At 46.6% G+C, this 17,379-nt stretch overlaps 1 protein-coding gene across 9 annotated transcripts in view; it reads left to right on the top strand.

Moving 5' to 3' along the window:
• The window catches only part of PROM1 (prominin 1), a 92,895-nt gene that overhangs the window by 54,616 nt on the left and 20,900 nt on the right, over nt 1-17,379 (top strand). For all 9 annotated transcript variants that reach the window (XR_004000662.1, XM_030564563.1, XM_030564560.1 and 6 more), the window contains 5 exons: nt 13,003-13,162; nt 14,189-14,341; nt 15,645-15,768; nt 16,366-16,469; nt 16,928-17,012. Coding sequence is in view for 8 of the 9 variants with exons in the window: in XM_030564563.1 (XP_030420423.1) it covers nt 13,003-13,162; nt 14,189-14,341; nt 15,645-15,768; nt 16,366-16,469; nt 16,928-17,012 (626 nt within the window). In the remaining variant the exon portion in view is untranslated. The remainder of the gene's footprint in view (nt 1-13,002; nt 13,163-14,188; nt 14,342-15,644; nt 15,769-16,365; nt 16,470-16,927; nt 17,013-17,379) is intronic.

Genomic DNA, 17,379 nt, shown 5'->3' with positions numbered 1-17,379 from the left:
ACAGATTATAATTTAACTCTTTCTGTGTTGAAGTTAATATAGGATCTTTAATTTAACAGGGTGTGTTGTAAACTAGGGCTGTCAAGTGATTAAAATATAATCACAGTTTTAATCATATTGTTAAACAATAGAATACAAATTTGAAATTTATTAAATATTTTTGGATATTTTTCTGCATATAACTCAATCATAAGACGGTTCGTTTATAAGCTGACCTCCTCCCCCCGCCCCAGATGGATAAGTAAAAATGGAAATTTATGACCAGTTCAGAAGCTGACCCTGTAATTCTCGTGTTTTATCTCGTATCCACAGGCATGGAGGTAAACCTAAGTAAACAAAGAGTCCTGTGAGCCAGTTGCTTACCCTGACGGGCCAGGACAGCAACTGGTGGAGAAATTTTTGGGGGGAAAGAACCTGAGGGTCAGGGGGGTAACCCCTTTGACCACCCACCACATGACCCCACCCCTAGCCTGGGACTCTCAGGCCTGGTCTACACTACTGTTTAAACCGATTTTAGCAGTGTTAAGCCGATTTAACGCCGCACTCATCCACACTACGAGGCCCTTTATATCGATATAAAGGGCTCTTTACATCGATTTCTGTACTCCTCCCCAACGAGAGGAATAGCGCTATTACCATATCGGATTAGGGTTAGTGTGGCCGCAAATCAACAGTATTGGCCTCCGGACGGTATCCCACAGTGCACCACTGTGACCGCTCTGGACAGCAGTCTGAACTCAGATGCACTGGCCAGGTAAACAGGAAAATCCCCACGAACTTTTGAATTTCATTTCCTGTTTGGCCAGCGTGGAGCTCTGATCAGCACAGGTGACCACGCAGATCTCATCGGCACAGGTAGCAATGCAGTCTCCTGAGAATCGAAAAAGAGCTCCAGCATGGACCGCACGGGAGGTACTGGATCTGATCGCTATATGGGGAGAGGATTCAGTACTAACAGAACTCCGTTCCAAAAGACAAAATGAAAAAATATTTGAAAAAATTTCCAAGGCTGTGATGGAAAAAGGCCACACCAGGGACTCAGTGCAGTGCAGAGTGAAAGTTGAGGAGCTCAGACAAGCCTACCAGAAAACCAAAGAAGCAAACGGAAGGTCCGGGTCAGGGCCAAAAACATGCCGCTTCTACGCTGAGCTGCATGCAATTTTAGGGGGCTGCGCCACCACTACCCACCCCGTCCATGGATTCCGAGGTGGGAGTTGTAATCACAACCATGGCTGAGGATTCTGCGGAGGGGGAAGATGAGGAGGAGGACTACCTTGCAGAGAGCACACAGCACTCCGTTAACCCCAACAGCCAGGAGCTTTTTGTGACCCAGACGGAATTACCCTCCCAAGCCACTAGCCCAGACAGTGAAGCCATGGACACGACCTCTGGTGAGTGTACCTTTGTAAATATAAAACATGGTTTAAAAGCAAGCGTTTTTTAATAATTGATTTGCCATGAGGGCTTGGGATGCATTCGCGGCCAGTAAAGTTACTGGAAAAGTTTAACATGTCTGGAGATGGAGCGGAAATCTTCCAGGGACATCTCCATGAAGCGCTCCTGGAGGTACTCCAAAAGCCTTTGCAGAAGGTTTCTGGGCAAGGCAGCCTTGTTCAGTCCACCATGGTAGGACACTTTACCACGCCATGCATGTAGCAACTAATCGGGTATCATTGCATGACAAAGCATTGCTGCGTATGGTCCCGCTGATTGCTGGCATTCAAGAAACATCCGTACTTTATCTCGCTCTGTTATCCTCAGTGGAGTGATATCGTTCATGGTGACCTGGTTGAAATTCAGGAATTTAATTAAGGGGACAGAGATGGCCATTTTCCTACTGGGCTGTTGCTTACAAGAAATCCTTCCTTGCACGTAGCCAAGCGGGGGAGGGGAGGAAGGATAGCCCTGAGCTTTTTGCGTTTAGCTGGGAAGATTCCTGCTAGCCACGCGGTGGGGGGAAAGGGGGATGATTAGCAGTGATCTTCCATGATACCAGCCATGCAGTGGGGGGAGGGGTAAAGCAATCATCCTAGAGAATTGGATGGAGGGGGTTGGCTTCTGCTGCTGCATGTTAACAGGAAAGAATCATCAGAGGGTACTGTGTATATGAAGGCTGGAGAAGCCGAAAGACAATGGCTTACCATGGCCACATGCAAGCTAAATTCTGATGCCCAGACCTGCATCTGTGAGATCTCTAACACCAGAGCCACAGACACTCAATATTAAGATGCAAAATGCGACCTTGTAATGAAATCACATGTGCTATGTAAGGTGAATAGTGTTGTTCACTATGAAAATTCTGTAAAATGTATCTTTTTAAATACTTCTCTCCCTTTTTTCCCTCCCTCATGCAGCTGCAAATTTTTCAAGCCTCCCTACTTCATCCCGAAGGCTAGCTCAGATAAGGCGGAGGAAAAAGAAGACGCGAGATGAAGTGTTCTTGGAAATCATGGAAGTAACCCGCAATGAAAGAGCTCATCTGAATGAGTGGAAGGACATGGTAGCAAAGTACAGAAAAGATGCCAGTGAACAAGAGGATAGGAGGGACCAACGTGAGGATAGGAGAGACGCTCGAGATGAGAGGTGGTGGCAGGAAGATCAGCGGTGGCAGGATGCAACGCTGGAGCTGCTGCATGATCAAACTGATATCCTCCGATGTCTGGTGGAGCTTCAGGAAGAGCAGCGGGGTCACATAGTGCCGCTGTAGCTCCTGTGTAACCACCCTCACCACTCACTATGTTCCATATCTTCCTCACACAGACGTGTAAGAACGCGTGGGGGAAGGCTTCGTGCACCCGCCCACTCCACCCTCGTAGACAGTCCAACCAAAAGGCTGTCATTACATTGAAATGTGTTTAATGGCCTTTTCCTTCCCTCTTATCCTCCTACCAATCCACACCCGGGATACCTTGTCAGTTCTCTGCCTCTTTTTCTAATTACTTTTTAATAATGAATACATGATTTTTAAACGATAGTGACTTTATTTCCTTAAGCAAGCTGTAATCGAAGGGGGAGGGTGGGTTGCTTACAGGGAAGGAGTCAATAAAGGGGAGGAGGGTTCATGAAGGGGAAACAAACACAGCAGTCACACCGTACCCTGGCCCGTGATGAAACTCGTTTTCAAAGCTTCTCTGATGCGCACCGCTTCATGGTGTGCTCTTCTAATCGCCCTGGTGTCTGGCTGCGCATAATCAGCGGCCAGGTGATTTGCCTCAGCCTCCCACCCCACCATAAAGGTCTCCCCCTTATTCTCACAGAGATTGTGGAGCACACAGCAAGCAGCAATAACAAAGGGGACATTGGTTTGGCTGAGGTCTGAGCGAGTGAGTAATGTGCGCCAGCGCGCCTTTAAACGGCCAAATGCACATTCTACCACCATCCTGCACTTGCTCAGCCGGTAGTTAAACAGCTCCTGACTACTGTCCAGGCTGCCTGTGTATGGCTTCATGAGCCATGGCATCAAGGTGTAGGCTGGGTCCCCCAGGATAACTACAGGCATTTCAACATCCCCAACTGTTATTTTCTGGTCTGGAAAGTAATTCCCTTGCTGCAGCAGTTTAAACAGAGCAGTGCTTCTGAAGACGCGAGCGTCATGAACCCTTCCTGGCCATCCCATGTGGATGTTGGTGAAATGTCCCCTGTGATCCACCAGTGCTTTCAGCACCATTGAAAAGTACCCCTTGCGATTTACGTACTGGGTAACCTGGTGCTCTGGTGCCAAGATAGGGATACGGGTTCCATCTATCACCCCCCCACAGTTAGGGAATCCCATTGCAGCAAAGCCATCCACTATGACCTGCACGTTTCCAGAGTTGCAACCTTTCGTAGCAGCAGCTTAATGACTGCTTTGGCTACTTGCATCACAGCAGCCCCCACAGTAGATTTTCCCACTCCAAATTGATTCCCGACTGACCAGTAGCTGTCTGGCTTTGCAAGCTTCCAGAGGGCTATTGCCACTCGCTTCTTCACTGTGAGGGCTGCTCTCATCTTGGTATTCTGGCGTTTCAGGGCAGGGGAAAGCAAGTCACAAAGTTCCATGAAAGTACCCTTATGTATGCGAAAGTTTCGCAGCCACTGCGAATCGTCCCAGACCCACAAAACTATACGGTCCCACCAGTCTGTGCTTGTTTCCCAGGCCCAAAATCGGCGTTCAATGGCTAGAATCTGCCCCATTACCAGCAGGATCTCCAAAGCACAGGGACCCGCGATTTGAGATAATTCTATGTCCATGTCCTCATCATTCTCGTCGCCGCGCTGCCGTAGCCACCACCTCCTCCTCGCCTGGCTTTGCAGGTCCCGGTTCAGCATAGACTGCACGAGAATGCGCGAGGTGTTCACAACATCCACGATTGTGGTATTGATCTGAGCAGGGTCCATGCTTGCTGTGCTATGGCGTTTGCACAGTTCACCCAGGAAAAAAGGCGCAAAATGGTTGTCTGCTGCTTTCATGAAGGGAGGGGTGAGGCTGTACCCAGAACCACCCGTGACAATGATTTTTGCCCCATCAGGCACTGGGCTCTCAACCCAGAATTCCAAGGGGCGGGGGAGACTGCGGGAACTATGGGATAGCTACGGGATAGCTACCCACAGTGCAGTGCTCCAGAAATCGATGCTAGCCTCAGACCGTGGACGCACACCATCAAATTAATGTGGTTAGTGTGGCCGCGTGCACTCGACTTTATATAATCTGTTTTACAAAACCGGTTTATGTAAAATTGGAATAATCCCGTAGTGTAGACATACCCTCACACACTCCCCTTCCCATCCCTTCCCACTTTATCTGGGAGGGCCAGAGGAGGATGTCTCTGGCCTGGCTGGAGCTGCTCCAGCAGACTGGGCAGTGCGGCCATAGCCTGCTCCAGCGGGCCAGACTGGACGGCACAGCTGAAGCATGTTCTGGGGGGCGGGGCCAACCAGCGTGGCTGCAGCCTGCCAACCCCGGAGCTGCAGCTGCTTTGGAGGCTGGGGGAGAGCAGCATGGCCAGAAGTGGAGAGACTCTGGCCTCGCCTCTTCCTTTCTGGCTGTGTTGGCTGTGCTGCCTCTCCTTGCTCCCTCTGTTGGGAGGAGGGGCTGTGTTGCACCTCTCCCTCTCTATGCCCGTTCATAAGCCAACCCCATTCTCTGGTGCTTCCCTTTTTTACTAAAAAAAAAAATTGACTTATGAACGAGTATGTATGGTATATTGATTTCAATGACAACACAGAATACAAAGTGTACACTGCTCGCTTTATATTACAAATATTTGAGCTGTAAAAATGATAAACAGTATTTTTCAATTCACCTCATTCAAGTACTGTAGTGCAATCTCTTTATCGTGAAAGTACAACTTACAAATGCAGATTTTTTTTTTTGTTACAAGATTGCACTCAAAAACTACAAGTCCATTCAGTCTTACTTCTCGTTCAGCCAGTCGCTAAGACAAACAAGTTTGTTTACATTTATGGAAATAATGCTGCCCACTTCTTGTTCAGTGTCAGCAAATGAGAACAGGCGTTCACATGGGACTTCTGTAGCCAGCGTTGCAAGGTATTTACGTGCCAGATATGCTAAACATTCATATGCTTCTTCGTGCCCCGGCCACCATTCCAGAGGACATACTTCCATGCTGATGATGCTCATTTTAAAAAAATGTGTTTAATTAAGTTTGTGACTGAATTTCTTGTGGGAGAACTGTATGTCTCCAGGTCTATTTTATCTGCATTCTGCCGTATGTTTCATGTTGTAGTGATCTTGGATGATGATTCAGCACATGTTGTTCATTTTAAGAACACTTTCGCTGCAGATTTGACAAAGATAGCTGCAGCACTTGACCCAAGGTTTAAGAATCTGAAGTGCTTTCCAAAATCTGAGGGGGACAGGGTGTGGAGCATGCTTTTTGAAGTCTTAAAAGTGCAACAGTCCGATGTGGAAACTACAGAACCCGAACCACCAAAAAGAAAATCAACCTTCTGTTGGTGGCATCTGACTCATGATGATGAAAATGAACACAGGTCAGTCCACACTGCTTTGGATTGTAATCGAGCAGAACCAGTCATAAGCATGAAAATAACATAAGAATGGCCATACTGGGTCAGACCAATGGTCCATTTAGCTCAGTATCCTGTCTTCTGACTGTTGCAAGTGCCAGGTGCCCCAGAGGGAATGAACAGAGCAGGTAATCCTCAAGCCATCCATCCCATGAACGCATCTCCTTCGGAATGGTGGTTGAAGCATGAAGGGACATATGACACTCTAGCTCAGGGGTCAGCAACCTTTCAGAAGCGGTGTGCCGAGTCTTCATTTATTCACTCTGATTTAAGGTTCTTTGAGTGCTGCTCAGATCGATTCCAATTAGGTGTGCGCGCACCAGGTGCACGTTCATCGGAAGATTTTTACCCTAGCAACACTCGGTGGGTCAGCGGGGTCGCCCCCTGGAGTGGCGCCATTATGTTGCCGGATATATACCCCTGCTGACCCAACGGCCCCTCAGTTCCTTCTTACCACCCGTGTCGGTCGTTGGAACAGTGGAGCGCGGCTTAGCTGATCTCCACCTCCCTAGCTACTCATAGTTTTCTCGTTGTTGTGTATATAGTTCAAATTTCTATACTTGCAGTTAGTTTATTATTTTCTTTAACATAGTGTATGTAATTAAGAGGGGTTCGGGGATTAGCCCCTTCTCCTCACCCGGTGCCGAGACCCATGCCCGGTTCACCAGGTTTCAAACCATGCTCAGCCTGTCACAAGCCGATGCCTATAGGAGATCTTCACGACTCCTGCCTTAAGTGTCTCGGGGAATCCCACCTTGTAGATAAGTGCTGCATTTGCAAGTCCTTCAAGCTGCGGACCAAAAAGGAGCGGGACTTTCATCTCAGACAGCTCCTGATGGAGGCAGTTCTTACTCCTCCACCCTCGGCACAGAGCACTGGACAGTGTCCACACTGGGGAGAAGCGCATCTTCAGCACCGGAGCGCACTGGTACCGCTAAGGCCCCTCGGCACCAACCATCGCCGGCCCAGATGTCTGCTCGGCACTGCTCCCTCTCCCCGCGGGTCAAAAAACATAAGACTCCTGCAGCTTCAGTGTCCACACTGCAGTTGGAGCACCCGCCTAAGTCGGACCACCCAGCACCGACAACTTAAATACCTTCGAATCCGGTCCCGCAAGAGCCGTCGAGTCCGGTGCCTGACAGCTCCCTGGCACGCGCCATGGTTGAGCTTACTATTCCCTCCACGCCGGAGACATTCTGTACGGCAAGGGAACTGATTGCACTGATGGAGTCTGCACTGCCTCAACCACCGGCACCACCGGTGTGGGTTATACAGTCTATTGGCAAGCCTGCCCTACTGAGACCATCCTCCAGTGCCATCACGCTCCATACCGTCGGAGCACCAGGTGCCAGAGGCTACTGTTAGCTTCCCCCCTCCTGTGGGTACGGAGGATGCTCCCATTCAGGCACCAGACCCTCAGGTCCCACCGGAGCCGGACATCGCCCAAGTCCACAAGACAACGGAGGACCCGATTGTCCCTGGCCTTTCCTCTTCCTCTTCTCCAGATGAAGCGGTGGCGGGGACATCCTCCTCGGGCCCTCCTCCAATTGACCTAAGGTCACATCAAGATCTCCTGAGACGGGTGGCCCTGAATATGAACCTCCAGGTAGAGGTGGTTCCAGAGATAGAGGACCCGGTGGTAGATATTTTGTCAGCTGACACTCCCACAAGGGTGGCCTTACTGTTTATTCGGACGATCCAAGCGAAAGCTGATACCATCTGGCAGTCTCCAGCATCTATTCTACCCACGGCTAGGGGAGTTGAGAGGAAGTACATGGTGCCCCTGTATGTACACCCTGCTCCTTCGTCGTCCAATCGGTTAACGAAAGGGAGCGCCATGGCCAGCAAGCCCCTACTCCAAAAGCAAAGGAGGCTAGGCGCATGGATTTATTGGGACGTAAAATCTACTCTGACTCAGGGTGGCAAACAAACAAGCCCTGCTTAGCCACTATAACACCTTGGCGGCGGTTGAGAAATTTACAGAGCTAGTCCCCCAAGACTTGCCTCAAGAGTTTGGCCCTTTTGGTGGAAGGAAAGAAGCTGGCGAGAACTTCTCTCCAGGCCTCATTAGACGCAGTTGACTCCACAGCCAGAACTCTGGCTTCAGGAATTACCATGAGGCGAATATCATGGCTTCAGGTGTCAGGCCTTCCACCTGAATTGCAGCATATGATACAGGACTTGCCCTTTGAAGGTCAGGGCCTATTTTCGGAAAGGACTGACCCTAGGCTGCAGAGTCTGAAGGACAATAGGGTGACCATGCGCTCACTCGGGATGCACACACCGCAGTCTAAGTGCAGACCCTTCCGGCCCCAGCCTCAGCGCCCTTACACGCCGCCTAGACAGCAGCAGGACTTCGGCAGGAGGCATGGCTGAGGCAATCGTAGACGGGAGTCCGGACCCCAAGGGGGTCAGAATCACGGCCCCGTCAAACCACCCTCGGGACCTAAACCAAACTTTTGAAGGCACGCCCGCGGGCAACGTACCAGTTGTTCAACAGGATCCTTTCCCTTCCTTTTGCAATCGCCTCTCCTCTTTCCTCCCTGCGTGGACCCAACTAACTTCAGATTGTTGGGTCTTACGCATGGTAGAATTTGGATACTGCCTTCAGTTTATTTTGCCCCCCCTTCCCACCCCCCATCTTCACTCCTCTTCAGGGACCCCTCTCACGAGCAAATCCTCTTGCAGGAGGTAAGGTCCCTCCTTGCCATGGGAGCTGTACAGGAGATACCAGAGGACTTGAGGGGCAAGGGCTTCTACTCCCGCTATTTCCTAATCCCCAAGGCGAAGGGAGGTCTCGGACCAATTCTAGACCTGCGGGGACTCAACAGGTTCTTGATAAAGTTGAAGTTCTGCATGGTATCCCTGGGGATCATCATCCCATCCTTGGATCCTGGAGACTGATATGCCGCACTCGATATGAAGGACGCGTATTTTCACATTGCCATTTATCCTCTGTACAGACGGTACCTCAGGTTTGTGGTCAACCGTCAACTTTTCCAATTTACGGTCCTTCCGTTTGGCCTCTCCACAGCCCCAAGAGTGTTCACAAAGTGTATGGTCATAGTTGCCGCCTCCCTCCGTCGTCGACGCATACACGTCTTCGTGTATCTCGAAGATTGGCTCATTCGCGGGGCCTCCGAGACCCAAATAACACGGCACGGGGGCATCGTCAAGGACCTATTCATCCAGCTAGGCCTGATGATCAACCTAGAGAAGTCTGCTCTGGATCCCACACAAAGAATAGTGTTCATTGGGGCCATTCTGGACTCCAATCTCACCAGGGCCTGCTTACCACAGCCACGGTGTCACACAATGATATCTATTATACAAGGCCTACAAAATTTCCCAACCACTTCGGCTCGAACTTGTCTCAGCCTCCTGGGTCACATGGCTGCCTGCACGTTCGTGACCAAGCATGTCAGGCTACGCCTACGTCCCCTTCAAACTTGGATCTCCTCAGTATACCACCCGGGGAGACACAATATAGACAGGATCCTCACAGTTCCCCCGAGACTCCTAAGCTCCCTCGACTGGTGGTTGACGCCCTCCCTGGTGTGTGCAGGGATGCCGTTCCATCCGCCCCAGCCTTCTATGGCCCTGATGATGTATGCGTCATCTCTCGGCTGGGGTGCTCACCTCGGACATCTTTGCACTCAAGGCCTTTGGTCATCTCAGGAGCTGGCCTTGCACATCAATGTCCGAGAGTTGAGAGCAGTCCACCTTGCTTGCCAGGCATTTCAACAGCATTTGCAAGGCCGTTGTGTCTCAGTGTTCACTGAGCCATGTATTACATAAACAAACAGGGAGGGACACGGTCCTCCCCCCTTTGTCAGGAAGCCATTCGACTCTGGGACTTTTGTATAGCCCACTCAATAGATCTGGTAGCGTCCTTTCTCCCAGGGGTTCGGAACACTCTGGCGGATCGACTCAGCAGATCCTTCCGCTCTCACGAGTGGTCCATCCGTCCGGACATTATTCATTCTGTTTTCCGGAAGTGGGGATTTTCCCGCATAGACCTCTTCGCTTCCGGCAAGAACAGGAAATGCCAGATGTTCTCTCCTTGCAAAGTCTCTCCCCGGGCTCGATCTTGGACGCTTTCTTGATACCGTGGACGAGCCAACTGCTTTACGCCTTTCTCGCTGGTTCACAGGGTCCTGCTAAAGCTCCACAGGGACGGAGCTTGCTTGATCATGATCGCCCCAGCGTGGCCCAGGCAGCACTGGTACACCATGTTGCTCGACCTGTCGATAGCCAGCCCATTTACCCTGCCTCTTCACCCAGACTTCATAACTCCAGGACCACGGCAGACTTCACCACCCAGACCTGCAGTCCCTTCACTTCACGGCATGGCTGCTCCATGGGTGAGCCAGTCAGAGTTACGCTGCTCTGCCTCAGTACAACAAAGACTCCTGGATAGCCGGAAACCTTCCACTCGGTCTGCGTATCTGGCCAAGTGGAAGCGTTTCTCCTGCTGGTGTGAAACGCAAAATGTTACTCCCACCGAGGTCTCGATCCCCACCATCCTGGATTACCTCTGGTCTCTCAAACAGCAGGGCCTAGCGGTATTATCATTGAGGGTGCACTTGGTGGCCATTTCTACTTTCCACCCAGGGGAGAGTGGCTGCTCCATGTTTTCACACCCTATGGTTTCCAGGTTCCTCAAGGGCTTGGAGCACTTATACCCCCAGTATGCCGCCCTGTCCGTACCTGGGACCTCAACCTGGTCTTAACCAGACTTATGTCTCCCCCATTCGAGCCATTAGCAACTTGCTCACTACTATACCTGTCCTGAAAGACAGTTTTTCTCGTAGCCATTACATCGGCCAGACAAGTCTCCGAGCTTCGGGTGCTCACAGTGGACCCACCATATACTGTGTTTCACAAGGACAAGGTGCAGTTGCGACCACACCCAGCATTCCTCCCTAAAGTCGTATCGGCCTTCTATATCAATCAGGACATCTTCCTTCCGGTCTTCTTCCCGAAGCTGAGCTCATAATGACGGGAGCAACAATTGCACTCCCTAGATGTCCGTAGGGTGATCACATTTTATATCGAGCGGACAAAGCCCTTTTGTAAATTGCCCCAACTCTTCGTCGCAGTGGCAGACTGAATGAAAGGCCTACCTGTCTCATCCCAGAGGATCGCCTCTTGGGTGATGGCGTTCATCCACACTTGTTATGACTTGGCTCATATTCCCTCAAGCCATCTCACCGCACATTCTATCAGGGCTCAGGCTTCATCATCTGCCTTCCTGGCTCATGTACCAATCCAGGAAAGATGTTGTGCAGCTACCTGGTCCTCGGTCCACACCTTTGCCTCACATTACACTCTGGTTCAACAGTCAAGAGATGATGCAGCCGTTGGCTCAGCAGTTTTGCATTCTGCAACATGTCACGCCGACCCCACCACCTAGGTAATGCTTCGGAATTACCTAATTGGAATCGATATGAGCAAGCACTCGAAGAAGAAAAGACGGTTACTCACCTTTGTAACTGTTTGTTCTTCGAGATGTGTTGCTCATATCCATTCCAAACCCGCCCTCCTTCCTCTCTGTCGGAGTAGCCGGCAAGAAGGAACTGAGGGGCCGTTGGGTCAGCAGGGATATATATCCGGGACTATAACGGCGCCACTCCAGGGGGCGACCCAGCTGACCCACTGAGTGTTGCTAGGGTAAAAATCTTCCTACGAATGTGCACGCAGTGCGCGCACACCTAATTGGAATGGATATGAGCAACACATCTCGAAGAACAACAGTTACAAAGGTGAGTAACTGTCTTTTTTGCGTGCCAGTAATACATTTTAATATTTTTAGAAGGTCTTTCTGTAAGTGTATAATATATAACTAAACTATTGTTGTATGTAAAGTTTAAACTTTTTAAAATGTTTAAGAAACTTCATTTACAATGCAGAGTCGCCCGGACTGGTGGCCAGGACTTGGGCATGTGAGTGCTGCTGAAAATCAGGTTGCGTGCCGTCTTCGGCACGCGTGCCATAGGTTGTCTACCCTTGCTCTAGCACATCTGGAATGTAAATATCTTGAAACGCTAGCCACAACAGTCCCATGCGAACGCCAGTTCTCACTTTCTGGTGACATTGTGAACAAGAAGTGGGCAGTATTATCTCCTGTAAATGTAAACAAACTTGTTTGTCTTAGTGATTGGCTGAATGAGAAGTAGGACTGAGTGGACTTGCAGGCTCTAAAGTTTTGCATTGTTTTGTTTTTCGGGTGCAGTTTTATAACAAAAAAAAATCTGCTTTTGTAGGTTGCAATTTCACGATAAAGAGATTGCACTATAGTGCTTGTACGCGGTGAATTGAAAAATACTGTTTTATCATTTTTACAGCTCAAATATTTGTAATAATATAAAGTGAGCAGTGTACACTTTGTATTCTGTGTCACTGAAATCAATATATTTGAAAATGCAGACAAACATCCAAAAATATTTAATAAATTTCAGTTGGCATTTTATTGTTTAACAATGCAATTAGAACTGCAATTGATCACGATTAATTTTTTAAGTTAATCATATGAGTTAACTGCAATTAACCGACAGCCCTTGTTTGAACAATCCTAAAACGTCTATTAATGTAGTACCTAATTGCCTTGCTCAGTATTGCTATTGGGTATATTACAAAAAAAAAACTGCAAGATTTAAACTAGCTGGATTTTAAAAAGACACATTAATTTTAAAATGAATCAACAGAGAAAACTCTGACTTGACTTCAACATCTTTCATTGCTAAGTTGAATGTTAAAACTACAGTATGTGTGTCTTAAAATGCCATTTATCTTACGTTGAAAGCTATATTCCGTGTGGCTTGCCTGTCCTGTTTCATGTTTGTCTTCATGGCTTGTCTTTCTCCATATACAATGTGGCTGAAATGAATGAGCATTTTAACTTGGTGTATGTAGAATATAATTTTCCTTTTATGGACTTGTAACGATATACTCCCACAATGCTTGCTTTTTCAGATATCAAAAATTTGTTGGACCTCATTGGTACAAATATCACTAGCTTCACTCAAATGCTTCCTGTTCAGAAGGTTCTAGCGGATTTAACAATATATCTTACTCAGAGTGAGGCATATGTTCAAGATTATTTCCCATTAGTGGAACAGTATGATTTCTACAGGTAGGTACATATTACTTAAATAATAAGGTAGGAGGGGAAAAATGCTGTCTAGGAAAATTTTGATATAATTATTTGTTTTTGTCAGGACAGTAAAAGTTTGATCGCTGAGCTATAGTGGAGCCTTGATGCTATTGTGAAGTTATTGTAATTTAATGTTTGTCTGGTGGTAGAGGCCCTGCCAGGATTTTGCTGGGCACTCTACAAACATAAAGTAAGAGACAGTTTCTGCCCTGAAGAATTTACTCTATTTAGACAAGACAAAGGGTGGGGATAAGGGATGTAATATACAAGTAGCGTAATGGTTTGCAAATATCATATTCGTTCCAGTTTTCTTTTTGGTTAGCTGTGAAATTTTTATTTTTGGTTTGGCATATTTTATTTTATTGCATCCAGTGTCTTGGAGGGCAAGAGTGAGAAGGAAGGGGAGATGGGAGGGAATTAGCTGAAGGGAGAAGGAGAGAAATCAGAGTAAATGAAAGGAAGGATGGAGAGAGACATGGAAGGTGTTAGAGTGAAGAAGTGTTGGATGAATTCTACATATGTAGGTAGATTGAGCAGAATTACTCTGTCATGAGTAAAAAGGAAAGAATACTTTGGTAGGAATTAGGGTTAATCTTGCATTACCCCAATTATATACATTTAACCTTGTACTTTTGTAATTGCAGCAATGCAGAGTTTGGCATTTTGCAATGTATCTTTACCATAGCTTTTAACCCCAACAATCTAAAAACAATTGTTCTACAACATTCAGATATGAAGTAATATGTGTGTATTTTCAGACAAGCAAACTTTACAAGAACAATCGGTAATTCTATAACAAAACAACACACAGATTTTTAGTTGATTTTTTGCACCGCTCCATTTATAACCCATTTGAGATGGTTCTCTTCTGAATTATTAGTCACCCTGCATAATATTTTTACCCTTTAATCTCTTTGATATTTCTTCTTTAATATTCATGATTGCTTCTTGGACTGTGGTGTGCCATGCATATTAATCCTGTAACTGTCTATATTGATTCATTAGATGGTTGGGTTGTCTAATTCTCTGCTGCATGGTGATTCTGATCCTGGTCTTTTACTATCTTGGACTATTATGTGGTACTTGTGGTTATGATAAACATGCTTCTCCAACAACCAGAGGCTGTATCTCAAACACTGGCGGCAATTTCCTTATGGCGTGAGTTTTTATTTTTAACAAATATAAGTAAATATTATACAAAGTTCTCTTGCAGTTATATACTGTATTGTGGAAAGTATATTTTGAAAAGCAGTGATTTTGTTACCTGGGTAAATATATACGCTGGCCAACTGAAGGGGGAAAAATAGATTTTAAGATGAAAATACAGGTTAAATGTTTGGAAACTAAGTGTCTCAGTGGAAGCAAGTTCTAGCCTTGGGATGCTTTAAAAGATGTTAGGTTGGCATTAATATACAGTAATTTCTTTACTAGAGGATCATGTGAGAAGATAAACCATGTTTATCTCTTATAGTGAGAGCTTTGTAACTAACAAACATCCATTTAAACCAACTCGGGAATTGCAAAATTGGGACATACGTCAAATTATTTACACTATAAAGGGAATCTGTAGTTTTCCTCTAAAAATAATGTGTGGAACATATTTTTAAACATGGTGTGAGCTCCCAAAGAGAGAGAGATTAGATCTGCTGCATCAGAAGAATAGGGGAATATGGCCTATTTCTATCTGATCGTTGAGGGCTTTTTTCTGTGGGCGATAATGATCCCTAGGGACCCTAGCACTGGGTTTAATCCATTCTTCCTGCTGAGGAGGGCTGGAATTTGCACAACCACTCTTGAAGACTAGAGGCTTCATTTAAAAAAAAAATTTAAAGGCAATGCGCTCACTTTTGACAGAGGCAATGTGCTCCACTTCCAACCTAAGAAGTGAGCCAGCCTGTTTGTGTCTCAGACTCTGATCCTTAGTGTGCTTTATTCTACTCCCGTTTCAAGGTGGGGTAAATTAGGTGTGCACACAGCAGAGTCCACCCAGCCAGGTAGTGCACAGCAGGCAAGTGTGATTTAGTTTGTGGCAAGCTGGGGTATAAATCTATATGTCTATATAGACAATTCAGTGGTCCCCAAACTTTTGAGAGTTGCGCCCCCCTCCTCTCAAAGCCAGGAGCGGAGCCACAGCTCCTGGGTGGGGGATGCGGACAGGTGTAAGTGAGGTGGAGGTGGGTCTGGGAGCAGAGCCAGGCCTGGTGGGGAGGAGCAGTGGGGGAGATGGGGGGAGCAGGGGAGCCCTTCCCACCCCTTGGGGGGGCTAGCCCAAGCTGCTGCACTGCACCCTCTGAACATTCCTCTGCATGTCCCATATTTGAGGAGCTCTGATACAGCATTACTGGGAACAGTCTTTGCCACCTCTTGTTAATTGCTACAGTTACTGAATTTTGCTTCGCTACTGCATGCACTTTAGTGTTCTTAAACTCTCACTAGATTTTTTTTTTTCCCCCTTTTTCAGTGGAGTAGGATTCAGTTTCCTTTTCTCCTGGGTGCTGATGATCACAGTGGTCATCACCTTCGTTACAGGTGGAAATGTAGAAAAGCTGGTCTGTGAACCCTTTGAAGACCGGACTTTGTTCAAGGTGAAGTTGTTCATATTCAAAATATTAAACAAAACAACCAACCAACCCCCTCCCCCCCAAAAAAACCCAAACCCACAAGTCTTTAAGATGTTTGTAAATTTTGGTGCTGATTTGGCATTTTTGATGACACACATCAGTCATGATAATAGTGTCCACTCTGGTGGAGAGGCTCATCCTCTGCCATTCTGAGTTGCAGATTCAACCAAGAATGGCAATGCAAATACTGTCTGCTTATCGCTGGAAGTAATCCCTGCAGCTCAGCAGCCCATGATAACATGTGGAGCTACACTTTTCACTTTCTGCTCCTGAGAGATCATTGTATCAGAGGGCAGCCGTGTTAGTCTGGATCTGTAAAAGCAGCAAAGAATCCTGTGGCACCTTATAGACTAACAGACGTTTTGGAGCATGAGCTTTCGTGGGTGAATACCCACTTCCTCAGATGCATTGGGTCTTGTGTATCTGCTTCTTTTTCCATCAGCAGGTGATAATCTCTGAGGGTGAGGCATACGTGTGCATTCAAGATTCGCATAAGCAAGTGCAGGCAGGAATTTAGAAATGTAGAATTATGATAAATAACTTCAGTGCACTTTGTTCTAGGTTTTGGATACTCCCTACTTACTGAATCGACATTGGAGAAACTACCTTTCTGCCATCGTGCTTAAAAATCCAGATATTAATTTGACCTTTGAAAAAGTTTACAGGTATAAAAAAAAAAAAATCTTGTCCAGGATTTACAGCTGTTACCATGCATTCCTTTTTATGTCTTCAAAAAGCAGCAATTTCCATATTCTATATTTCCAGCACCAAAAATTGCCTGTATAAAGTGGCCTGCTAATTTCATAGGGAATCACTAGCAAAAGTGAGTGAACAACGTATAAACCAGTTATTATAGGTAGTCTTAGTATAATACAATTGAACAAAAGCAGCTGTCCTTGTGAAAAGCCTTTGTGTCCTTTGTGTATTTTACAGCATCAAAGAATCTTTAAAACTAAGCAAATTGTTAAATACTGTCCTTCCTATAGCCTGACATCCAAAAGATATGTCTAGAACTCTATAAAAATTGACTAAACTAGAATGTGCTGGCATTGTTAATTAATTAAAAAAATAGCACCAAGTTTGGTTTTCAATTTGATATATATATATCATTTTATTTTCATAGTGACTGCAAAGAAAACAAAGGAATTTATACCACACTTCACCTAGAAAATCTCTTCAATATCAATGAGTTTCTAAACATTAGTATGGTAAGTAAGGGAAGTTTGTGATTGTGCTCCTAATTTTGGTGTGTGTGGAGGGACATTGCAGTTGTCAGCTGTCTTTTCAGGTGTTCTTGAACACAGTACAGTACTGGTGGTTTTTGCGGGGGAGGAGGGAGGGCTTGTCAGTTCCTATATTCTCTAACAGTCAAACCTGGTTAAGATGGAAGAAAGTGTCTTATTTTTAGTAAATAACTTTGTAGAATTCTTCCATTCAGGGCCTTCATGGGCATGGAGAGCTCTATGCATGGGACCGATTACTTACTTATTTATTAGGCTAAGATTTTGTCACAGATAGTTTTAGTAAAAGTCATGGGCAGGTCACAGGCAATAAAGAAAAATTCATGGAAGCCAG

The sequence above is a fragment of the Gopherus evgoodei genome, chromosome 5 (assembly GCF_007399415.2).
Source record: "Gopherus evgoodei ecotype Sinaloan lineage chromosome 5, rGopEvg1_v1.p, whole genome shotgun sequence".
Taxonomy (NCBI): Eukaryota; Metazoa; Chordata; order Testudines; family Testudinidae; genus Gopherus; species Gopherus evgoodei.
This window is presented reverse-complemented; position numbering and strand designations above follow the sequence as displayed.